The 26,526-nt window shown below is 41.4% G+C and overlaps 1 protein-coding gene across 7 annotated transcripts in view; it reads left to right on the top strand.

Annotated features, from left to right (window-relative positions):
- LOC106603298 (neuronal PAS domain-containing protein 2) overlaps positions 1-26,526 on the top strand; it is a 70,334-nt gene that overhangs the window by 39,199 nt on the left and 4,609 nt on the right. For 2 of the 7 annotated variants that reach the window (XM_014196792.2, XM_014196795.2), the window contains exons 4-20: positions 63-217; positions 701-792; positions 1,047-1,136; positions 2,835-2,955; positions 13,054-13,167; positions 14,165-14,283; positions 15,315-15,397; positions 16,876-16,982; positions 17,317-17,464; positions 17,735-17,819; positions 18,136-18,265; positions 18,485-18,594; positions 18,710-18,790; positions 20,803-21,000; positions 21,176-21,364; positions 21,524-21,717; positions 22,235-22,327. In XM_014196792.2, the coding sequence (XP_014052267.2) occupies positions 63-217; positions 701-792; positions 1,047-1,136; positions 2,835-2,955; positions 13,054-13,167; positions 14,165-14,283; positions 15,315-15,397; positions 16,876-16,982; positions 17,317-17,464; positions 17,735-17,819; positions 18,136-18,265; positions 18,485-18,594; positions 18,710-18,790; positions 20,803-21,000; positions 21,176-21,364; positions 21,524-21,717; positions 22,235-22,327 (2,109 nt within the window). The remainder of the gene's footprint in view (positions 1-62; positions 218-700; positions 793-1,046; positions 1,137-2,834; positions 2,956-13,053; positions 13,168-14,164; positions 14,284-15,314; positions 15,398-16,875; positions 16,983-17,316; positions 17,465-17,734; positions 17,820-18,135; positions 18,266-18,484; positions 18,595-18,709; positions 18,791-20,802; positions 21,001-21,175; positions 21,365-21,523; positions 21,718-22,234; positions 22,328-26,526) is intronic. The other 5 variants (XM_014196796.2, XM_014196797.2, XM_014196799.2 and 2 more) reach the window with 5 other exon arrangements.

Consider the following 26,526-nt stretch of genomic DNA (forward strand, 5'->3'; position numbering starts at 1 on the left):
GTTCCCGAAGTGTATATGGTCAGAAATGTAATCCTGTACATTTATCATCTGTTCTGTTCAAGGGCATCTCGGAACAAATCAGAAAAGAAAAGAAGAGACCAATTCAATGTGCTCATCAAGGAGCTGTGCACCATGTTGCAGGGCCAAGGCCATCCGCGCAAGATGGACAAGTCCACCATACTGCAGAGAACTATCGACTTCCTGCAGAAACAGAAAGGTAGGAATGTGTAACGTAGTTGGCTGCGTCAGTCATCACATTGATGTTGACCTCCTGCTGACCTGTCGTGCGTGTGGCACATGCGTCCTGCCCTACATGCAGAACATCACTGCTCACAGAAAGGGTGGGAAGAGAAGGAACTATGAGGGTGGAGGACATTAACTGTCAAGTACTTGTTGGACAGGACAGAGAGAAAAGAGAGGACTACTCCACTTTCCTACCAAGCTTGGCCCAGACCGACAGAACCTCAACTCAGTCTTCAGTCAGAATCAAGGTCACAGATGTCAGTGTTTCTGAGATAAACATTCCTTATCTGGGATATTTCTTAACCTCTTTTCCTCTTCTGTTGTGTGTCTCCGGTATTCATCAGGATCCTTCCACTACTAACCTATTTGGCAGCGATGGTCCCTGGATGTGGGTGTGTAGTGCTAACAGATCTATCTAACCCCTCTTCCTGGCCTTTCTCTGCCTCCTCTGTTTCAGAAATCACAGCACAGACAGAGTCATGTGAGATCCGGCAGGACTGGAAGCCTTCGTTCCTCAGTAATGAGGAGTTCACCCAGTTGATGCTGGAGGTAAAAATCAGCTCAGCTCCACGTTTATGTCCTCTGATATGAAATAAAGTCAAAGGATATCCTCCACTAGTACTGGTGATAGACTGTGTTGAAATGAAATAAGCTTTGTAAATGAAGGAATATTGTATTTTGACATCCTGATGAACCTCTGTAGGCCAGCACCAACATTACCCATGATGCACCTCTGAAAGAAATATAACACACAATAATTATAGTAGCCGGCATAATAATAATGACTTTGTTTCCTTCCATAGGCTTTAGACGGTTTCCTCATAGCACTAACTACAGATGGAAACATTATATATGTGTCCGACAGTGTGTCTTCACTCATTGGCCATTTACCGGTAAGTGAGAGCCACTCTGATCTAGCTCGTAATTGCATGTTTGATTCTTAGTATTCATGTATATACAGTACCAGTCAAAAGTTTGGACACACCTACTCATTCCAGGGTTTTTCTTAAATTTTACGATTTTCTACATTGTAGAATAATAGTGAAGACATCAAAACTATGAAATAACACAAATGGAATCATGTAGTATGGAATCATGTTTGCCTTGATGACAGCTTTGCACACTCTTGGCATTCTCTCAACCAGCTTCATGAGGTAGTCACCTGGAATGCATTTCAATTAAAATGTGTACCTTGTTAATTTGTGGAATTTCTTTCCTTAATGCGTTTGAGCCAATCAGTTGTATTGTAACAAGGTGGGGGTGCGATAGCTCTATTTGATAAAAGACCAAGTCCATATTATGGCAAGGACAGCTCAAATAAGCAAAGCGAAACAACAGTCCATCATTACTTTAAAACATGATGGTCAGTCAATCCGAAACATTTCATGAACTTTGAAAGTTACTTCAAATGCAGTCGCAAAAACCATCAAGTGCTATGATGAAACTGGCTCTCATGAGGACCGTCACAGGAAAGGAAGACCCAGAGTTACCTCTGCTGCAGAGGATACGTTCATTAGAGTTAACTGCACCTCAGATTGCAGCCCAAATAAATGCTTCACAGTTCAAGTAACAGACACATCTCAACATCAACTGTTCAGAGGAGACTGCGTGAATCAGGCCTTCATGGTTGAACTGCTTGGGCCAAGAAACACGAGCAATGGACATTAGACCGGAGTAAATCTGTCCTTTGGTCTGATGAGTCCAAATTTGAGATTTTTGGTTCCAACCGCCGTGTTTTTGTGAGACGCAGAGTAGGTGAACGGATGATCTCCGCATGTGTTGTTCCCACCATGAAGCATGGAGGAGGAAGTGTGATGGTGTGGGGGTGCTTTGCTGGTGACACTGTCAGTGATTTATTTAGAATTCAAGGCACACTTAACCAGCATGGCTACCACAGCATTCTGCAGCGATACGCCATCCCATCTGGTTTGCGAATTAGTCTCACTATCATTTGTTTTTCAACTGGACAATGACCCAACACACCTCCAGGCTGTGTAAGGGCTATTTGACCAAGAAGGAGAGTGATGGAGTGCTGGCCTCCACAATCACCTGACCTCAACCCAATGGAGATGGTTTGGGATGAGTTGGACTGCAGAGTGAAGGAGAAGCAGCTGACAAGTGCTCAGCATATGTGGGAACTCTTTCAAGACTTTTGGAAAAGCATTCTCGGTGAAGCTGGTTTTGATAATGTCAAGAGTGTGCAAAGCTGTCATCAAGGCAAAGGGTGGCTACTTTGAAGAATCTAAAATCTAAAATATACTTTGATTTGTTTAACACTTTTTTGGTTACTACGTAATTCCATATGTGCTATTTCATAGTTTGATGTCTTCACTATTATTCTACAATGTAGAAAATAGTAAAAATAAAGAAAAACCCTGTAATGAGTAGGTGTGTCCAAACTTTTGACTGGTACTGTACTTATGCTCTCAATACACTCATTCAAATCAATGTATGCTTTATTACAATTTGGACACTGACACTGACACTGACACTACAGAATGATGCCATAACTTATAATATGACTATGATATATGACATGTTCATGGACAATCATGGACCATAGCAACTGACCTTTTATCCTTTTGTATCAGTCAGATATGGTGGACCAAAATATCTTGAACTTCCTCCATGAGCGTGAGCATGGGGAGGTCTATAAGCTGCTATCATCCCACATGCTGATGACTGACCCCATCTCTGCTGACGCCCTGGACAGTGAGTATTTATTCCTCATTTTCACTGTCTCAGTACCACCCTTCTCAGTCCATCAGTACTGGGTCCATCTCCAGCCCTGGCACCACCAGGAATGCTCAGCTTAGGAGATGGCTCTGTATTTTACAATAGTGTTGTTTGATGAGAAGTTTAAAATGTTCTTGCCTGTCTCAGTGTCTTGGACTCGTGGTGATGAGAAGTCGTTTGTGATGTCTAAGCAGGGAGTCCATCACCATATTAATTAGCTTTTACATAAACGGTATGGCTGACATTTAACAAACATTTACACCATAATTATGTTGTTGTTCACCCACAGGTCTAAACTAGGGTAGCTGAATAAACATTTGTTCTATTTTGTTTTTCTTATTGGCACCATGTTACAGAACAATTATTGAAGTTGGATATCACTTATTTCATGAACGATATCCCCATGTCATGAATTATACATCAAAGCATGCAGTGGCCAAGCAGTCACACACCAAAGCCTCCAACACAAGCAGCGATTTTATTCCAGCAGTGGGGGAAATTCTGTTTGACACGGTGTTAAATCTTTCCTGTAGGCATCCATCCAGTTCTATTGTATTTACATGACTATTGCCACTGTGCTTTAGGAGTTCACACTGTACTGTACTGTTCGTCTGCCGATCATTCAGCGTGCTGTGTTTTAGGGACCACCTGCTGAGACGTCTGAATGCCAATATTTTCACGTGATTCTACATGTAAAATCGGTGCGCACTTGGTATAGAAAATTACGGCCGGCACTCTGTTCAGATGTGCTAAGTACGCTCGGCTATAAAACGCTATTGGTGTGTTGGAGCCATGAAATATAGAGCAGGTTGCCGTTTATTGGATTGCTGGACAGTGTGGTCCTATGATGAGTCCTTTAGCTAAAAATAGTAGCTGGCCTAGCAGCGTGGATAGGAGTTTTAATCACTGTTATGGTAGCGTCAGTAATCCACAGCAGTGCTGTCTGTATCTAGGGCTCTAGAGACTGACCTCAATCCCACGTTACAATTGTGCTCTTCTGAGAAAGAGACCGGTGTGGAATCGTCTAGGTCTATGTTTAGAACTACAGGAATACAAAGCATAGACTGTATTCCTGTACGATACTGTGTCCAGAATAATCATCATCTCCTCCTTGCCTCATTCACAATAGGCAATTCCTGCATTTGTCTTTCATCTCCTTTCTTTCATGTAAAGCAACACTGCTTCAGGCCTCCCGAGTGGCGCAGTGGTCTAAGGCACTGCATCGCTGTGCCACTAGAGATTCTGGGTTAGAGTCCAGGCTCTATCGCAGCCCGCCGCGACCAGGCAACCCATGGGGCGGTGCACAATTGGCTCAGCGTCATCTGGGTTAGGGGAGGGTTTGGCCGGCAGGGATGTCCTAGTCCCATTGCACACTAGCGACTCCTGTGGCGGGCAGGACGCAATCCACGCTGACAGGTCGCCTGGTGTACGGTGTTTTTAAAAAAAAAAGCTTCAATATTGTGGATAGATTGTTGCTTCCATCAATGTAATTGTCTGCATCATTTCCAATCCCCCATATATTTTTGGGGTAATATATATATATACGTACGTACGTACACATATGTATGTGTGTGTATGTATGTATGTACGTATGTATATATGTGTGTATGTATATATATATATATATGTGTGTGTGTGTGTGTGTGCGTGCGTGTGTGTGTGTGTGTATATGTATGTATGTATGTATGTATGTGTGTATGTGTGTGTGTGTGTGTGTGTGTGTGTGTGTGTGTGTGTGTGTGTGTGTGTGTGTGTATTCATACATATATACATACATACACATACATTTGAAGTCGGAAGTTTACATACACCTTAGCCAAATACATTTAAACTCAGTTTTTCACAATTGGACGGAACCCCAGCAAGTCACATGGGGCCTGAGGCACTGGGCGAAGAGCCAGGGGATCACAGGTCGGCCGCTCCCTCGCCCATCAATACTTCCCTTAGACAGTCAGGTGACACGCCTGTGCGGGAACCCGCAGTCCTCGCAGACAAGCCCCCTGTCTTTTCACGCTGCGGCGTCTGTCCCAGCCACCAAAAATACTTAATCTGTAGGTTTCCCATTAGGGATTGTTGTCAGACAGAGATAAAAGTGAAGAGACTATCAAAATGTGTTAAGTTGTTACCTGAAAAAAAAAAACTAAACTGTTCATGTTGGAAATTACTACTAGGTTTGTTTTGTTAGTGAATTGACAGCTCCTGTCCTACTTATTTCCCTCATTAAAATGCAAATCAATTTATAACATTTTTGACATGCATTTTTCTGGATTTTTTGGTTGTTATTCTGTCTCTCACTGTTCAAATAAACCTACCATTAAAATTATAGACTGATCATTTCTTTGTCAGTGGGCAAACGTACAAAATCAGCAGGGGATCAAATATTTTTTCCCTTACTGTAGATTTTGTTTGTTTTTAGTCCTCTAATTCTGATGTCCATCCAGTTTGTTATCTATTTGTAACTGTGCTATTTAACAAAATCTATGAACCTATATGCATTTTACAGACCCATTCAACACCTCCCATCTATCTCTTAACACCATCCATTTAGGATTTCTATTTGCCATATATTTTTCAACTGTGTTGTGATGCTTCACAAAAGTACTGAACCTTTCTATTCTATAGCATCTACAGATTGTAAATTAAAGATAAACATTTTTGCTAAAATAATTATTATATTATTGATTGATTATGACTTTTCAAATCACCCAGTATTGCTATCAGCGTTAGTTCTAGGTAAATGTTGCAATTCTTCAGCCATTCCTGGACCTGTGACCAAAAACGAGCTACATATGGACAGTACCAAAATAAATGATCTCCTCACAGCAAGATCTACAGAGCTGGGAAGATTGTATCCCCCATATATATAACATTCTATTGGTTGCAAGAATTTTGTATAATAATTCAAATTGAAAAATTAGAAGTTTTGAATCCGGCGTTGTTTTGTTTCATAAACCATGTGTCATGGAATAGGTACATCAAAAATCTCTTCCCAACTATTTTGCAGTTTATATGGCACAGCTGTAAATTTTTTGGCCCTTAAATGAAATTGGTATATGTTTTTATTCATCACAATTTTCTTTAACCATTTATGGTCTTTAATGCAGGACCGACAAACATGTTCCTTACTTTTTCCCTCTTCTACTTGCCTGTTTAATTTTTGTGGTAATGCTGCAATTAGTTGGTTGTAATTTTGGGTAGAGCAGACATTTCCATGTCTGTGTTAGCTGCCTGTGTGACATAACTCTACCAGTCCTATTTATGATATAATTTACAACAATTATACCTTTTTTAAACATTTTATAGAAAAATGTTTTTTTAATTAATTAGTATATTTGAGTTAAACCACAATATTTGTTGTATTATTTGTTCTGTCTTTTCAGGTGGATTAAACTGAAATTGCAACCAACTTTCTAAGGCTTGTTTAAAAAATAACGATATTTTGAGATTATTTCGTTTTCAAATAACCGAAAGTGAACAGTTGTAATCTGAATAAAGGGGAAAAGGCCATTCTTGAACATGGTGTTAGACATTCTTACTAATTTACTAGAGAACCATTTTGGATTTAAGTATAACTTTGTATGACTGATGCCTTTAGTGAGAGGTCTAATGCTTTAATATGTAAACATTTCTGCCCTCTGAATTCATATTCGTTATACAAATAAGCCCTTTTAATTCTGGCTTGCCATTCCAAATAAATGTGAATATTTTTGGTTCATATAATTTAAAAAGCTGGTCACTAGGTGTAGGTAAAACCATAAGAAAATAGGTAAACTGTGATATGACTAAAGAGTTAATCAGGGTGATTTTTCCACAAATAGACAAGTATTTTCCTTTCCATGGTAGCAAGATCTTATCTATTTTTACTAACTTCCTATAAAAATGTATTGGAGTGAGATCATTTCTTTCTTTCGGGATTTGTATACCGGGTATGTCCACATCCCCGTCAGATCATTTTATTGGTAAACTACATGGTAATGTAATTTTTCATTTTTTTTGTGATCCAATACATACAATAAATACACTTATCATAATTTGGTTTTAATCCAGAAAGGTTAGCAAAAGTATCTAGATCCTCTATGAGGGTGTGGATGGGTTCTAATTGTGGTTTTAAAAGAAAACATGAATCCTCAGCATACAATGACACCTTTGTTTTTAAGCCACGGGTTTCTAATCCCTTGATATCATTGTTGGATCTAATTTTAACAGCTAACATAACAACGATGGCAATAATAAATAGATATGCCGATTGTGAACAACCTTGTTTTACTCCTCTTGACAACTTAAAACTTTCTGAGATGTAGCCATTATTTACTATTTTAAATCTAGGGTTACTAGACATAACTTTAACCCATTTGATAAGAGATTCTCCAAAACTGAAATATTCCAGGCATTTATATATAAACTTCAGTCATACTTTATCAAAAGCCTTTTCAAAATCAGCTATGAAAACCAGGCCTGGTGTCCTAGATATTTCATAGTATATTTCATAGATATTTCATAGTATTCTATTGTTTCCAGTCTTATATTATCTCCAATGTATCGTCAATGTAAAAAACCTGTCTGATTAGAATTAATAATATCTGACAATACCTTTTTAATTCTATGCGCCAAGCATTTAGCTAGAATTTTTGCATCACAACACTAAAGTGTAAGATGCCTCCAATTTTTTAAATGGACTGGATCTTTATATATACCACTTGTATCCTGTTTCAGTAATAATGAAATCAGACCTTCTTATTGCGTGTCTGATAATCTACCATTTATATAGGAGTGGTTAAAGCATGCTAATAATGGTCCTCTGAGTATATCAAAAAAAGTTTGGTATACTTCCACTGGTATGCCATCCATCCCTGGAGTTTTCCCAGCCTTAAAGGCTTTAATTGCATCAAGAAGTTCCTCTGTAATTTGGCCTTCGCATGAGTCTTTCTGTGCAGATGTTAATTTTACATTATTAATAGGGAAAAAATCCATAGAATTAGCTCCGGTTAGTGGAGATGGAGGAGACTGAAACGAAAACATATTCTTAAAGTACTTTACTTCCTCTTTCAAAATATCATTCGGTGAATCATGCGTGACTCCATCATTTGTAACAAGTTTAAAAAAAAAAATTGGGTGAAAAATTGAAAATTGAGATTGAAAAATTGAAAAATAATTTGGTGTATTTTTCCCCATATTCCATCCAGTTCACTTTATTTTTATAATATGTTACACTGGATCTTTCTTGAATTAAGTTCCTCCATTTCTTTTTGTTTTTCCTCTAACTTATTCTGTGCCTCGATGGTACAGTTTTTATTGCTATCTAACTGTACTGTTAGTCCTTCAATTTCCTTTGTTAATATGGACTATTTTGATCTAAACTGCTTTTGTTTTATAGATTAGTACTGAATTGCATGGCCTGTAAATGCACATTTAAAGATCTCCCATACAATAAGGGGATCTGCTGTACCTATGTTATGTCAGAAAAAGTCAATTATAAATTCTCCTGTCCTAGTTATAAACAAGTTATCATCCAGTAGGCTTTGATTACATTTCCAATATCCTTGCCCACGTGGAAATTCTGTAAGAGTAATATATATATATGCCAATTATGCGATGATCCGACCGCATTCTGTTCCCTGTCAACACTTTTTAAACTTTTGGTGCTAGAGAGAATGACATAAGAAAGTAATCAAGATGACTAGCTTGATTAAGCTCCTGCCATGTATATCTCACTAGGTCAGGGTATTTAAGTCTCCATATATCCACTAATTCCAATATATCCATGACATTCATGATTTCCTTAAGTGCCTGAGGGTGATAGTTTCTAGTGTGATCTCCTTTACGGTGCATAGAGGTATTTAAAACCGTATTAAAATCCCCCACCATAATAATAGAGTCTAGTGTTGCTTGTAGCGTTGATAAATTCTTATATATATTTTCAAAGAGGCTTGGGTCATCATTATTTGGATAGGTTAATAAGTCATATATGTTTATTGTCCAATAACATATTTAAAATAATCCATCTACCTTGATGATCTGTTTGGACAATTTGCACATTTGGATCAAAATTACTGTTAATTAATATCATCACCCCTTTTGAATTTCTTTGCCCATGGGAGAAATATATTTCGCCCCCCAGTCCTTTTTCTACAAAACTTCATCTAAAATTGTTGAATGAGTTTCCTGTCAACAATAGATATTATATTCCTTCTCTTTTAGCCAGGGAAATACTGATCGTCTTTTCTAATGATCTGCTAGGCCATTACAATTATAACTGGCTATACTTATTTCACCACTTACCATAATGAGAGACAAGTTTCAATTCTATTTATCAAAATATATGTTTGTAAACGTACCATCAAAAAGTAACATGATGATTGTCTATATAGCTGTACCATGATATTTGCATTGCTACTAAGTAAACCTCCAATTGGTCCCCACTATTCCCCCCGCTAAAAGCCCTCCTTATCCCAAGTTGGGTTGTCATCCCGATGCCCGGCAGACCACCCTCGATCCCCTGGATCCCGTGGCCCCGGAGAGATTATTGGCCCCTGGATCCAATTATTGTGAATCATCCTTTATTGTCCCTAACATATTTTACTCCCTCGCAACAGTTGTGGGATACCCACACACCCACACACTCATACACACTCATACACACTCAACCCCTTTCCCCCACAACAACCGTAGACTCAGATTCTCAACAGTTGCACCATCCCAGAGCCCAACTCAAGAAAGGCCTTGATTTACAAATGCATATACAGTTGCAGCTGTATGAGAAGCCCTGCAAAGCTGCGCAAAAAAAAAAATGGGCAGAAATGTGGAGATTTGATTAACCATTGTCACGTCCTAGATGATGGAGGTCAGATATACCCCCTTCCCCTGAAACACCCACAACATGGTCCCCCATATTGACCATATTCCCAAGCATCTCCGTGCAGTCAGACCTTTGATTTTGTACCACCAGGGCCACAATGATATGCCCCCTCTCTGAATGTGGGGCGGCAGGTAGCCTAGTGGTTAGAGCGTTGGACTAGTAACCGGAAGGTTGCAAGATCGAATCCCCAAGCTGACAAGGTAAAAATCTGTCATTCTGCCCCAGAACAAGGCAGTTAACCCACTGTTCCAAGGCCATCATTGAAAATAAGAATTTGTTCTTAACTGACTTGCCTAGTTAAATAAAGGTCAAATAAAAATGAAAAAATGTCAGAGTGTGACCCCCATCGGTTACTGCGGCTAGTGTTGCCAGTTACTGCGGCTAGTGTTGCCAGTAATGCCACAAGGTCGTCAAGGTTGTCATTTGAGAATATCCTTGTATATTATGCTCTCTGGCTTTGCAAGACCAACCCTGCCAGGCAGGCTCAGATTCTTGAGGGGGCGGTGCAGCTCTAGACTGCATTTTGGCTGCATATAGGCCGCTTACAGCAGGCCCATAAAACACTCCTTAGTATCTGGGTCATTCAGGTGGGTGTAGGGTATAGGGTTGTACGGTGTTTCCTCCGACACATTGGTGTGGCTGGCTTCCGGGTTAAGTGGGCATTGTGTCAAGAAGCAGTGCGACTTGGTTGGGTTGTGTTTCGATGGACGCACGGCTCACGACCTTCACCTCTCCCGATTCCTTACGGGAGTTGCAGCGATGAGACAAGACTGTAACTACCAATTGGATACCATGAAATTGGGGAGAAAAAGGGGTAAAGAAATGTGTGTGTATATATATATATATATATAAAACAAAAAAACAACACTGCTTCTCATGTTTAACACACAAAATGCTTAGGAAGTCTGCAATTTTCTTTTGATTAATGTGCTGCTATCATTCTGTTGACGATTGCTATGGTAATGTGTGTTGCTCTGAGTTGAGTGGTCATCACTAATACATACATTATGTTGGGTACTTCTAGCTACTCTTGGATAAGTGAACTCCGATACTTGAGTTGGAGCTTACAGCACCACAGAGGAAGCATTTTACTTCTCTTTGAATCCACGTATATATGTAACAATGGAGGGATGATATCAGTCTTGGTTTGATAAGGAATGTTTTTTTCTGCACTTTAAATCCCAAATGTGTGTCATTCTACACAGATCTCTCTCTCTCTCTCTCTCTCTGTTAGAATGGCACAGGGCCACTGGTATACTCAGCCTCCTGACAATGCCACAATGCTTTATTTTCAGTCTAATGAAGAGCAACACATTGGGTTTGGAGGCTTAATAAAAATTATATACAGTGAGTCTCCTTAGTGTGTACAGTACATCTGAGCTAGTGCTTTGACAAGTCAGTGGGGGCATTCTCTTGACCCAAGGTAACCCATTTAAAGAGGAGCCATGCACTCGCTAGAAATTGACGACTGTTTTCAGACATTCTGTGTGACTGTGACTTTGTGTCTGGATGAAGAGTATTTGGAACATCATCAGTGCTCAGTTTGTAAGAGTGTGTTGATGGCACAGTGACATACATACTCCCCCTCGTCCTCTCCCCCGCTGGTCTCGTTCCCCTGCCAAGTAAAACCTCAGCTGTAGAAACAACACTGCTGAGCCATCCTATGACAACTGAGACAAACTATGTTGGGTTGAATGCCATTCACCAGGAGCTGTGTGATTTCCAGCCATGAGAGAAAGGCCAAAATGTCTGAGCTGTCAGCGGTTGTGAGGAACAGAAGTTGTAATGGCAACTTTTCCCTGAGGTTCACCGGCTCTGTCAGAGATTCATCCATTGCACTCACATAAAATATTAAACTATTTGAAAACAGAGTTTATCATGTTGCACCATGAAGACTACAAGAAGATATACACTACATGACCATAGGTATGTGGACACCTGCTTGTCGAACATCTCATTCAAAACTCATGGGCATTAATATAGAGTTGGTTCCACCTTTGCTGCTATAACAACCTTCACTCTTCTGGGAAGGCTTTCCTCTAGATGTTGGAACATTGCTATGGGGACTTGCTTCCGTTCAGTCAACAGGGGCATTATTGAGGTCGGGCATTGATGTTGGGCGATTTAGGCCTGGCTCACATTCCAATTCATCCCAAAGGTGTTCGATGGGGTTGAGGTCAAAGCTCTGTGCAGGCCAGTCAAGTTCTTCCACACTGATCTCGACAAACCATTTCTGTATGGACCTCGCTTTGTGCACAGGGGAATTGTCATGCTGTAACAGGAAAGGGCCTTCCCCAAACAAAGTTTGAAGCACATAATCGTCTAGAATGTCATTGTATGCTGTAGCATTAAGATTTCCCTTCACCCGAACCATGGAAAACAGCCCCAGACCATTATTCCTCCTCCACCAAACTTTACAGTTGGCACTATGCATTGGGGCAGGTAGTGTTCTCCTGGTATCAGCCAAACCCAGATTCGTCCGCCAGATCGTGAAGCGTAATTCATCACTCCAGAAAACACATTTCCACTGCTCCAGAGTCCATTGGTGGCGATCTTTACACCACTCCAGGCCACGCTTGGCATTACGCATGGTGATCTTAGGCTTGTGTGCGGCAGCACGGCCATAGATACCTATTTAATGAAGCTCCCGACAAACAGTTCTTGGGCTGACGTTGCTTCCAGAAGCAGTTTGGAACGCGGTAGTGAGTGTTGCAACCGAGGACAGACAATTTTTACGCTCTTCAGCACTCGGGCGATCCCGTTCTGTGAGCTTGTGTGGCTTACCACTGAGCCGTTGTTGCTCCTTGACGTTTCCACTTCACAATAACAGCACTTACAGTTGACCGGGGCAGCTCTAGCAGAGCAGAAATCTGATGAACTGACTTGTTGGAAAGGTTGCGTCCTATGACGGTGCCATGTTGAAAGTCACTGAGCTCTTCAGTAAGGCCATTCTACTTCAAATGTTTGTCATTGGAGATTGCATAGCTGTGTCCTCGATTTTATACACCTGTCAGCAACGGGTGTGGCTGAAATAGACGAATCCACTCATTTGAAGGGATGTCCACATACTTTTATATATATAGAGGATGTCTAAATATAACCTGGTAATGGGTTATTTGCTTTGGCAGTAAAAAAAATCGCAATTTATATTTCTTTATGACGAGCATTGTGTTTTGTTGAAGACACTCCAGCTAACTCCCATCTGCTCTTTTTTCCAGGTAAGACACACATTGAGTTCTGCTGTCATTTAGCCAGAGGAAACAACCACCCAAAGGAACCGTCTACATATGAGTATGTTAAATTTGTCGGAGATTTGAAGTTTCATAACAATGGTGAGTGTTTTTGTTTTTCTTCCTCCAGCTCACTTGACATTGGAATGTTGTGTAATACTTTGCAATGTTTTAGTTCCCAAGTCTTTGTTTCCTTGACATATTCACATAACAACAGAAGTGACTTTCCCTGTCAGCAGCCAGAACTATTGATTATCATCTGTATTTTATGTGCCATTTCATCTTTTAGCTACTGACTGAGCTACAAACTGATAAAAAGACACTTAACTATGTAGTTATATTTATAAGGCCAACCTTTGCATTCTATTAAGTTTGGAATGAAGATTTGTGCCATAAACCAGATATTATGTCATGAAAACTTACTCAAGACATAAAGCAGGCAGACAATCAAACAGGTTTTTAAACCGTTTCAGAACTGCATATCTCATTGTGGATCATTATTCAAATATCAGGCTAATTGACTGGAAAATTAGACGTATGAGGAAATGTTTCCCTCTCCTCTGAAATGACACTCCGTATTGTTGGGTATTTCCATACTCTTTAAAGTGCGGGACTTCCAGTCATTTGAATAGCATAATGCCATTGTAAGGCCACCCGAGTGTGTGTTGAGATGGAAAGATTATGTAAAGATATTTGGCACTCGTAGAATAACCCCACACAGCCAATCATAGATTTTTTTGTGTCTGATTTGCCATTACCCTCGACTCTTAGCTGGAGATCACTACTCCAGTCCTCAGGGGCCACAGTCCTGCTGATTTTCCTTTCTCCAATTAGTGTGTGATTAAAGCGGCAAGGACAAAAACCCCTGCACACACTGATGTGGCCAGGAAACACAGTTGACTTTGTTTCACAGCGCCTACGTCCTCTTGTAACAGATATACCTGTGTGGGGTTGATGGTTATCACTCATAGTGTCTATAACATACCGTTGTAATACACCTAATGGATTGTAGTTGTTCATTCATATTTGCTATTCCTACATCCGTCCTCTGGTGAGATATTTAGAAGTGAATGTTGTTTCTGTTGTTTCTGACTCACAGTGCCTACATCCTCTTGTAACGGGTTTGATTTGACATTACCAAGAACCCTGCCGTCGTCGCTGGAAGAGCAGGTCTGCCTTGTTGCCACTGTACGATTAGTCACTCCGCAATTTTTAAAGGTAAGATCATGTTTCTTTTTCTAAATCTTTGCTGATTCTATTTGAGAACATACAGATGGTTTATGTTTGTGGATATTACGTGTAAAGAACGGTGGAAAAGTGTTGAAGAAAATAGTACATTTTGAAAATCCTGTTTTAGAGGCCTGTTTTAGAGGTTTTTGCATTGTGAATCTTCATATTATATGCATGTAAAGTCATGTACTTATTGAGTCATGAAAGAGTAAGACATCACAAAACAGTTCTGAGATCTGGGACTTGAATAATACTCCATATGTCAGAAGTATACATTTTGAAGATAGAACCTTATAATTCCAAGTCCTTGACTTCCAAGTCCTTGATATCTTATGCGATGGCCCTCTTTTGCAACCAGTTTTGCAGAAGAATGGCTCTGGCTAACATAAATATAGGTACCTTGGAGAGGTACCAAGGCCCATTGGAGAGTAATTGTTGTTTTGTCTGATATCGTTCTATATGTCAATACGAAAACTTCCCATAGAATGAATATTTCACCAAAAAATATAAACTTTGCACATTTCATGGATAACTAGCAAATAGTTTGCTTACTATGGGCATCAGAGACCAGACAATTATTTAAGTTTACTGATACAGATGTAAGCTTCAGCAATGTTCCTAGTTATTTGTCATTTTAGTGAACTATATCTTTAACAAATATATGGTGAACATGAATTAATGTACTTGATAATGTGGTTTGAAGAAGTGTATTCTCTTCATTTATAAATTACTTTACTTTTCTATGAAATAACCTTTTTACTCAACCCAGATCCACTTTTGAGAAAAACAATGTTACAATTACAACCCCCTCCCCTAAAAAAAAACACATTTACAAATGTCCCAGGATTTTGATACTCTGTACTCTTACCTTTAAGGTGAGGGACTTCATGAGGAATTCATCACTGCAAAACAGTTCTGATGCTTTGATGCTCAATAACTCAAATCTAGACTTTTCGCAGATAGAACTTTTTATAATTCCAGGACTGGTCTTAAATGTATATTTTTGTTTCTTTGACCAGGATTTGTGTAATGTGGAAGGTCCCTGTGATGAATTCACATCCAGACACAGCCTTGAATGGAAGTTCCTGTTCTTAGATCACAGGTAAAAGGAGCTGAGAAACATTAACATCTTGTCTTCCATCTGTTATCAGTCTTTAATTTGATAAGTTTCATAGCCTTATTGAAAGCTACACTATCATCGATGCCCATCTACTGACATCCTCTGGGCTGCACATCTTTAACACTACAGGAACACATAGAATCAAGAGGACAACTGCTGTTCTCTCCTTTCCTTATGTTGGCATTAACATGATATTGTTGTTTGTAAACTCTGTTAACTGGTGTGTCATACTGCCACGCTGTGTGTCCCTTGGTTACGTGCCATCTGATTGGCTTTGGGTGATCAGGCTCAGTGATCAGCAGACTGCTGCTGCTGCTAGTAGCGTGACTGACTGATTGTGCTAGTTTCCACCGTGTGGCCGGGCCTCCTCACCCAGAAAGGCCTTTAAACCTGCTGCCATGCCCTGGATAGTGACAGGGATCCCCAAGATTAGTCTGCAACACCAAGTGATAACGGCCCAGTAAGAAACAGCCCAGACTGCTACGTTCTATCATTCATGACACCAGCGCTGCAGTATCAAATCCATTAACATTTGTTTTTTCACGTTTATTCTATTACAGACACATTAATGCATACATTTCAAATATATTATGTGAGTCAAACATAAAATAGAAAATTAACAAATATATAAAAACATTTTCCTTAAAGTATAATTTTTTTGCAAAGACTAATGTTAATGTCCCCACTACAACAACAAAAATACATGTAATTTTGTCTCTGAAACATTTCATTGAATTACTGTAGAATTCCATTCATTCCTATGTACGTCTGCTTCTTCTGGGGAGTGCCAATATGGCGAACCGGTGGCTTCAAAGCCTCTCATTGGCCAATACAAAGCATCAGAAATCCAGGGTTTATATATTATTGGGTAAAACCAGGGGAGGAAATTGTACGTTGTGTCCTCTGCTGAGCTATAATTGGACATTCACAGCTCCTTGCCAAACTACTGTGCTATGTGCTGGGTTACAAGAATGGCTGCCTCCATAATGTGACCTGCATGCCATTCAGAATTTGGCTTATGGGGGCCTAGGCTAAATGGATTTAACTGAGCATTGATGAATGAAACACATCAGGTGAGCCAAAATCAAGTCATAATCATAGCTGTGATTATACGACATTGCCATGTTTATGCATTTTTGAGGCATGAGAAACGTCACACTCGCTCAGCCCTAACCAATTTAGAGAGGTGATATTCTGTCAATGTGTTATATCTGAATGCATAAGATGAGATTCTATTGCCCTGTGTGCTTGAGACAATACAGACTTGTTAGGTTTATTTAATCGTAATGTTTATGAATTTTTCAATGTATTCGTCAAGGTAGTTATGGAAGTTATTCTCTCCAGGCTATAAATTGGTAAATTCCGACAAAATAAAAACTGTAGTTGTTGTCCCAGTTTAACCAGTCTGTTGTTGTCATAAAACATAGTTGTTTAATATCTTGATTATTGTCTCTCTTCAGAGCTTCACCAATCATCGGGTACTTGCCCTTTGAGGTTCTTGGGACTTCTGGCTATGATTACTATCATGTGGATGACTTGGAGCTTATAGCGCGGTGTCATAAGCAATGTAAGCAACTCTCTCCACGTTCTCTCTCTTTCACCCCCCCCCCCCCCTCTCCTACCCTATCTCGCTCTCCCTCACTACCACAGGATCCAGGCAGCCATTTCACAGAAATAGGTCATCCTGCTGTAGTTACATTTCTATTTCTGCTTCACCAATGAGCATAAAAAGCCTGGAACTATGAGGCTGCTTAGAGTTTTTCACCCCTGCCCTGATGTTTTAGGATGACGCAAACTGCTCCTACCTTGTACACTGTGAACTAGGGCAGTGTGCTGTAGTGGTTTGTATATGCCTGACTGCTGAAAATATCCCTCTGTGTTGTGTTGTGTTGTCTTCACAGTAATGCAGTTTGGAAAGGGTAAATCCTGCTACTATCGGTTTCTAAGCAAGGGTCAGCAGTGGATCTGGCTCCAGACACACTACTACATTACATACCACCAGTGGAACTCCAAGCCAGAGTTCATAGTGTGCACTCACACAGTCGTCAGGTAAACCTAATTCCTCTGTCTCTCTCTGTTATGTTTGGTATTGTATACTCTGACGCCCCCTGATGGTGAGAAAGTTATCGCCTCCCTATAGTTCAAGATCAGTCTCGTGTAGAGCTATTGAACCTTATCTACTGAATTAGGGGTCTGTGGTATCTGTCTGTTATTTGATATTGTAAATTTAGGATGAATATAAATGTGAAAGCTTGACTTATGGGCAGATAATTTGACATTTGATCTTTCTTTCTATTGCACTCTTTCACGGACTTGTAGTTATGCGGAGGTGCGAGCGGAGAGGAGGAGAGAGTTTGGCTTGGAGGAGACGTCACCTGACATGGCCACTTCGTCATCCATGAAGGTATGAAGAAGAGACTCTACGATCAAACATAAATGATGAATCGTGAAGAATGTTACAATAACATACAGTATTCAAGTTTCATAATGCATAGCCATTTTACCAAGTCGAGTTCCAGTTGTAGTAATCATGTACAGTAGTGCTTTACTTCCCACTCCTATGTCAGTGTTCAGAACTGAATGGGATGGTGAATTGCCATGCAAATACGGCGCTATCCAGTGTCAGGCTGTTGTGTGAATTCAGGGAAAAAGCAGATGTGTTCCAAATCTTGTTTTTGGTGCTGTCAGTACTTAATGCTCCTCTATCCTGTGTGTTTCAGGCTCAGGAGGTGTACCTGGACATCTGTCCCAATCTGGACCCCCCCGGACTGGACAGGATGAGCGGGGCACGCTCAGTGTCCTCCCACAGCTCCCGGAAGTCCTCCCACACGGCCCTGTCCGACACGGCATGTGAGTCCCCCTGCTGCTCTCTTTGTCCAGCTAACCCAAATACCCCCATACTGGATCAGTCTGTTCCAAATTGAACCCTGTACCATACAACACCACTCTCACCCTAATCCAAACTCTGCACCACCACACACTTACTTATTGTATACTATTTTGAATTTAGATGGTTAATTATGAAGTATGCATAACCTTCTACAGTACCTATTGATACATTTTTCCCAGCAGCCAACTCATCTTTGCGGTACACAGATGCTTGCACACCATCACGGCAGTCTGCATCCATCGCTGGGACAGAGAAGAATTTGTCCAGACTCGCACCCAGTAGTGCAAAGGTCAGCTCACCTCATTATGCCAGTGGAAAAACCAATACATGTGAAAGAACATTAGCCCGGAGGTAGCATCCAGGATCCCGCTCAACTCCCTGTTTTGTTTTCCTTCTCCTTGTAGACTTTGGGGCTAAACTCTTTTGACCTCCTTCCCCAACTAAGCCTCCCCCTTTCTCCTACCTGCAGCCAGCACTCCGCAATGGTTGGTGTTGAGTTTTCCTGTCTGTCACCTGTCTGCCTGCTCACTGTTTGTCTTGTAGTCTCACAGTATTATGACAGCTTGTCTGTTGGTTTACTTCCTCGTTCGATTGCGTGAAATGCTTCCATACCCACTTGATTTTAGACCACATCAATGTCATTTAGGATGATCATAATTTAGATGTAAATATAGATGATGTTTAAATTCTACACTGAACAAAAATATAAACGCAACATGCAACATTTTCAAAGACTTTACTCAGTTACAATTCATACAAATAAATCAGTCAATTGAAATAAATTCATTAGGCCCTAATCTATGGATTTCTAATGACTGGGAATACATATATGCATCTGTTGGTCACAGATACCTTGAAAAAAGGTAGGGGCGTGGATCAGAAAACCAGTCAGTATCTGGTGTGACCACCATTTGCCTCATGCAGGGTGACGTCTCCTTCGCATAGAGTTGATCAGGCTGTTGATTGTGGAATGTTGTCCCACTCCTCTTCGAAGTTTCTGGATATTGGTGGGAACTGGAACACGCTGTCGTACACGTCGATCAGGAGCATCCCAAACATGCTCAATGGGTGACAAGTCTGGTGAGTATGCAGGCCATGGAAGAACTGGGACATTTTCAGCTTCCAGGAATTGTATAAAGATCCTTGCGACATGGGGCCATGCATTATCATGCTGAAACATGAGGTGATGGTGGCGGATTAATGGCATGACAATGGGCCTCAAGATCTTATCACGGTATCTCTGTACATTCGAAATGCCATCGATAAAATGCAATTGTGTTTGTTGTTCGTAGCTTATGCCTGCCTATACCATAACCCCATTGCCACCATGGGGCACTCTGTTCACAACGTTGACATCAACAAACCGCTCGCCCACACGATGCCATACACGCTGTCTGCCATTTCGGTTTCCTGTGCAGTTGAAGCCAGGATTCATTTGTGAAGAGCACACTTCTCCAGCGTGCCAGTGGCCATCAAAGGTGGGCATTTGCCTACTGAAGTCGGTTACAACGCCAAACTGCAGTCAGGTCAGGACTCTGGTGAGGACGACGAGTACGCAGATGAGCTTGCCTGAGACGGTTTCTGATAGTTTGTGCAGAAAGTCTTTGGTTGTCCGGGTGGCTGTCCGGGTGGCTGGTCGCAGACGATCCTGTGGGTGAAGAAGCTGGATGTTGAAGTCCTGGGCTGGCGCGGTTACAAGTGGTCTGCGGTTGTGAGGCTGGTTGGACGTACTGCCAAGTTCTCTAAAATGACATTGGAGGCGGCTTATGGTAGAGAAATGAACATTCAGTTGTCTGGCAACAGCTCTGGTGGACATTCCTGTAGTCAGTATGCCAGTTACACACTCCGTCAACTTGAGACATCTGTGGCATTGTGTTGTGTGATGAAACTGCACATTTCAGAGAGGAATTGTATTGTCCCCAGTACAAAGTGCACCTGTGTAATGATCATGCTGTTTAATCAGCTTCTTGATATGCAACACCTCAGGTGGATAGATTATCTTGGCAAAGGAGAAATGCTCACTAACAGAGATGTAAACAAATTTGTGCACAAAATTTGAGAGAAATCAGCTTTTTGTACGTATGGAACATTTCTGGTATCTTTTATTTCAGCTCATGAAACATGGGACCAACACTTTACATGTTGCTTTCATATTTTTGTTCAGTGTCGCAAAACTACTATTCTCACGTATGTTAAAATTGTCTCAAGATGATCACTTCAACTCATCTGAAATGAGGCCCAGGAAAAGCATCTCCTACATCTACATGATATGGAAACAAGAAGAGCTGGAAGTGCTAATCAAGCTGTAATGATTGTGAGGGTGATTTCTGTGGTCCTCAAGTTATCGAGTGCTGTATTTCTGAACTACTGTAAAGCCCTCCTTGGTTCTGAAAATGTGTGTGAGCAGCTGTGAAGGCTTGTGCCAGAGCATGACCCATACATGGTACTGTGATATGAATCGCCTTTATCATGATGGCTGTGTATCCTATTCTTCCAGTCGCAGCAACAACAACAGAAGCCACAGCAGCAGCAACAGTCCATGTACCAGCAGCAGCCTCCTGAGCCTCAGCTAGGTGTCATGCACCAGCTCAAGGAGCAGCTGGAGGAGAGGACACGCATCCTGCAGATGGACATCAAGACTCAGCAGCAGGAGCTGTATGACATCAAGGAGAAGCTGCAGCTGGCTAACCTCCAGGTAACCATGCTTACCGCTAGTCAGACGCCCTGCCTAAAACGATCTCTAAACCTAAGCAAATTGTTGTACAGTGGATACAGTAGCTTATCCCTCTTTCCCTCCTGTGTGTGTGTGTGTGTGTGTGTGTGTGTGTGTGTGTGTGTGTGTGTGTGTGTGTGTGTGTGTGTGTGTGTAGATGTTGTTACAGCAGCCGGTCCACAGTGACTTTGGCCAGGTCCATCAGGGTCCAGGGAGGCCAGCCCAGCAGCAGGCCCAGTCTGGGGTGATCAGGCAGGCCTCGAGCCACTCCAAACAGCCTCTTCATGGAGCCCACGGCTCGTCCCCTCACTCTCTCCTCACAGAGCACAGCACACCCTCCCCTCAGGTACCCCAGTTCTCCCTCCGTACTCTTATCCCAATAGCTTTCAACTTTTACTTTGTGTAGAGTAAGCAGGGTAATATTCTGTCAAAATATACAAGGAAGTGGGGTTTGCAGACTGTAGTCAACCTGGTGGTAGTTTCAGTGTTGTTGTTGTTGCTTTAGGTGCAGCAGAGGTTGATAAGGAGTGCAGGCGGGCAGATGCAGGCAGTCAGTCTCCCGGTGCAGACCCATGCCAACCTGACCATGCCCTTCTACAGCAACCCCATGATGTTCTCTCAGCAGACGACCGCACGGGCACTGCAGGACGCAAACCAAAGACACTCAGACTCTGAGTTTAGCCAAGAGAGACAGCTACGGTGAGCCCTACAGACAGTAAACCACTCAGTCTGATTTCTTGTTGCAGAATTATTTTCAAGAACATGTTGTCGAAAGTTTGTTCTTCATGGTCAGTGTAACTCAGCCTTTAGTTTGGTCTAAATTGAAGCAACTTGTAACTCAGTACATTTTGGGCAACAATTGACATGGGAAGCTTTATTTTATCAAAACAAAGCTTTATGAGTTGAAGTTCAAATCATATCTACATTGTATGAATTCCGAATGAAAGAACACCTGCTTAACACGTGCTTACTCTAACCTTGAAGAGAAAGTAACTAGAAGAAAAAATATTGGGTTACATTGGAGAGGTAATAGTCTCCTTGAGTCACGAAACCTTTTGTCCTGTCCATTGTACTCACACTGTGTTTGGAAAATTGAGAAATATATCACGGGTGGAAAATAACAGCTTGTGCAGTCTGTCCCCATGGCCCAGGAGGCTTTTTTTTTAAAGGTTGGAGTATTAGCTTTGAGAATGACATAGACTGTTCTTTCTGGCAGCATGCTGCTCAACCAGCCAGTGCAGACACTCGTACCTGATAGCAGTGTTAGCTCCCAGGCTTCCCAGTGCAACACAGCCATCCAGCAAACCAAGTAAGTATGCGTTTGAGTGTGTGTGTAATCATTATGTTGACTCTTTACGCTGTTGGTTATTTGACGTACAGTACCAGTCAAAAGTTTGGACACACCTACTCATTCAAGGTTTTCTTTTTTTTTTTTTTACTATTTTCTACATTGCAGAACTATGAAATAACACATGTTCAATCATGTAGTAAACAAAAAAGTGTTAATGCGTTTGAACCAATCAGTTGTGTTGTGACAAGATAGGGGTGGTATACAGAAGATAACCCTAGTTGGGAAAATACCAAGTCCATATTTTGGCAAGAACACCTCAAATAAGCAAAGAGAAACAACAGTCCATCATTACTTTAAGACATGACGGTCAGTCAATATGGAAAATTTCAAGAACTTTGAAAGTTTCTTCAAGTGCAGTTGCAAACACCATGTGCTATGATGAAACTGGCTCTCATGAGGACCGCCACAGGAAAGGAAGACCCAGAGTTACCTCTGCTGCAGAGGATACGTTCATTAGAGTTACCAGCCTCAGAAATTGCAGCCCAAATAAATGCTTCACAGAGTTCAAGTAACAGACACATCTCAACATCAACTGTTCAGAGGAGACTGCGTGAATCAGGCCTTCATGGTCGAACTACTAACTACTACACCAATAAGAAGAAGAGACTTTCTTGGACCAAGAAACACGAGCAATGGACATTAGACCGGTGGAAATCTGTCCTTTGGTCTGATTAATCCACATTTCCGATTTTCCAAACCGTCGTGTCTTTGTGAGACGCAGAGTAGGTGAACGGATGATCTCCGCATGTGTTGTTCCCACTCTGAAGCATGGAGGAGGAGGTGTGGGGGTGCTTTGCTGGTGACATTGTCAGTGACTTATTTAGAATTCAAGGCACACTTAACCAGCATGCCTACCACAGCATTCTGCAGCGATACGCCGTCCCATCTCATTTGTTTTTCAACTGGACAATGACCCAACACACCTCCAGGCTGTGTAAGGGCTATTTGACCAAGAAGGAGAGTGATGGAGTGCTGCATCAAATGACCTGGCCTCCACAATCACCCAACCTCATGGTTTGGTTTGGGATGAGTTGGACCGCAGAGTGAAGGAAAAGCAGCCTACAAGTGCTAAGCATATGTGGGAACTCCTTCAAGACTACTGGAAAATTGTTCCAGGTGAAGCTGGTTGAGAGAATGCCAAGAGTCTGCAAAGCTGTCATCAAGGCAAAGGGTAGCTAATTTGAAGAAGGTGAAATATATACTGCTCAAAAAAATAAAGGGAACACTTAAACAACACATCCTAGATCTGAATGAATGAAATAATCTTATTAAATACTTTTTTCTTTACATAGTTGAATGTGCTGACAACAAAATCACACAAATAAATCAATGGAAATCCAATTTATCAACCCATGGAGGTCTGGATTTGGAGTCACACACAAAATTAAAGTGGAAAACCACACTACAGGCTGATCCAACTTTGATGTAATGTCCTTAAAACAAGTCAAAATGATGCTCAGTAGTGTGTGTGGCCTCCACGTGCCTGTATGACCTCCCTACAACGCCTGGGCATGCTCCTGATGAGGTGGTGGATGGTCTCCTGAGGGATCTCCTCCCAGACCTGGACTAAAGCATCCGCCAACTCCTGGACAGTCTGTGGTGCAACGTGGCGTTGGTGGATGGAGCGAGACATGATGTCCCAGATGTGCTCAATTGGATTCAGGTCTGGGGAACGGGCGGGCCAGTCCATAGTATCAATGCCTTCCTCTTGCAGGAACCTGTGGACGTCGGGCCCTCATACCACCCTCATGGAGTCTGTTTCTGACCGTTTGAGCAGACACATGCACATTTGTGGCCTGCTGGAGGTCATTTTGCAGGGCTCTGGCAGTGCTTCTCCTGCTCCTCCTTGCACAAAGGCGGAGTTAGCGGTCCGGCTGCTGGGTTGTTGCCCTCCTACGGCCTCCTCCACGTCTCTTGATGTACTGGCCTGTCTCCTGGTAGCGCCTCCATGCTCTGGACACTACGCTGACAGACACAGCAAACCTTCTTGCCACAGCTCGCATTGATGTGCCATCCTGGATGAGCTGCACTACCTGAGCCACTTGTGTGGGTTGTAGACTCCGTCTCATGCTACCACCAAAACATCAGCCAGGAAGCATAGGAACTGAGAAGTGGTCTGTGGTCCCCAACTGCAGAACCACTCCTTTATTGGGGGTGTCTTGCTAATTGCCTATAATTTCCACCTGTTGTCTATTCCATTTGCACAACAGCATGTGACATTTATTGTTAATCAGTGTTGCTTCCTAAGTGGACAGTTTGATTTCACAGAAGTGTGATTGACTTGGAGTTACATTGTGTTGTTTAAGTGTTCCCTTTATTTTTTGGAGCAGTGTATTTTGATTTGTTTAACACTTTTTTGGATACTACATGATTCCATATGTGTTATTTCATTGTTCTGATGTCTTCACTATTATTCTACAATGTGATCAATAGTAAAAAATAAAGAAAAACCCTTGAATGAGTAGGTGTGTCCAAACGTTTGACTGGTACTGTAAATGTAGTGAAATATGGGAACAATGAATGCATTTATCCTTGATATGAACTGAATGTACTTAAAACACATGATATACCCTTAGTTGCAAAGAATCACACCATACCCACATTTTAGCACTACTGATCTACATACACTGAGTGTACAAAACATTAGGAACATCTTCCTAATATAGCGTTGCACCCCCTTTTGTCCTCAGAACAGCCTCAATTCGCCAGGGCGTGGACTCTACAAGGTGTCGAAAGAGTTCCATAGGGATGCTGGCCCATGTTGACTCCAATGCTTCACACAGTTGTCTGGATGTACTTTGGGTGGTGGAACATTCTTGACACACACGGGAAACTGTTGAGCGTGAAAAACCCAGCAGCGTTGCAGTTCTTGACACACTCAAACCGGTGTGCCTGGCACCTACTACCATACCCCGTTCAAAGGCACTTAAATCGTTTGTCTGGCCCATTCACCCTCTGGGCTCTATTTTAACAAACCTAACGCAATGGTAAATCTAAGCATAGGCGGTAGCGTTATAGTTTCAGGGGTGTGGCAGAATTAATTTTGCTATTTTTACTATTACAAATATTGGCGCACTTGCTGGCATTGGCGTGAAAGGGCTGGGTTTTGATGAATAAACAAGTTGTGGGTGTGTCGAGGCTTGGCCCCTCACTGGCCAATCAGAACGTGCTCTATGGCGAAGTATGTGGTTCCTTTAAGTTGTGTATTTACGGTCTTTTATACATTGAATCAACTCCAATTCCAATGTTAGTCTGTTATAGTTTGTTAAATGTCTTACAGAAATGAAATAACAAAATGTAGACCTATCTTTGCTAAATATGTTAACTTGAACCCATTTGCAGTCCACTTCTTCTAAGGAATTGCATGACTTCCGTAGCATTCACACTGATATAGGGGCTAGGCCTACTATAAATTGCATTATGGCAGAGCATGGATATGGTAAACATTGTCAATAAGCAAGATTCAATTCATTATTGATAAGGCCTAAAAAGAGAATTTAGGCAAAAACCAAATTCTAAGCAAAACTAAACAACTTTTTTTTAAATAGGCTATGCCACACTTACAGGCACCATAATTTCTCCTGTGGTCATATAATATTAAAACAATGCAGACTATAAAGGGTTTTACGCACATCCAAACTTTCACAGTTGCTGGATCCAATATAAAGAGAATGTCCACTCACCTTTATACAGCTCCCTAATACGTTTTATGAACATAGTTCTGATTATGTTACAGATCAGATCATATTCACACAAGTCCAAGAGTTGCATTGCATTTGCGCCATGGAGTTGTCATCATAAAACCAGGAAAGTTAATCATTCTAATAAGTTTGGTTGTAGTAAAATTAAACGAAAAACAAGCAATCAGTTTTTTTTTAACAACAACAATAAATGTAAAATGCAATGATATCATAAAATCGCTTGGATATAAAAGATGCATTGCTGTTGAACCAGCCTTCATTATAGTAGGCCTAGAGTAAGGGAGTCATTATAGTAGCGGCAGGTAGCCTAGTGGTTAGAGGGCCAGTAACCGAAAGGTTGCTAGTTCGAATCCCCGAGCTGACAAGGTTAAAATCTGTCGTTCTGCCCCTGAACAAGGCAGTTAATCCACTGTTCCTAGGCCGTCATTGTGAATAAGAATTTGTTCTTAACTGACT

The sequence above is a fragment of the Salmo salar genome, chromosome ssa04 (genome assembly GCF_905237065.1).
Source record: "Salmo salar chromosome ssa04, Ssal_v3.1, whole genome shotgun sequence".
Classification (NCBI taxonomy): domain Eukaryota; kingdom Metazoa; phylum Chordata; class Actinopteri; order Salmoniformes; family Salmonidae; genus Salmo; species Salmo salar.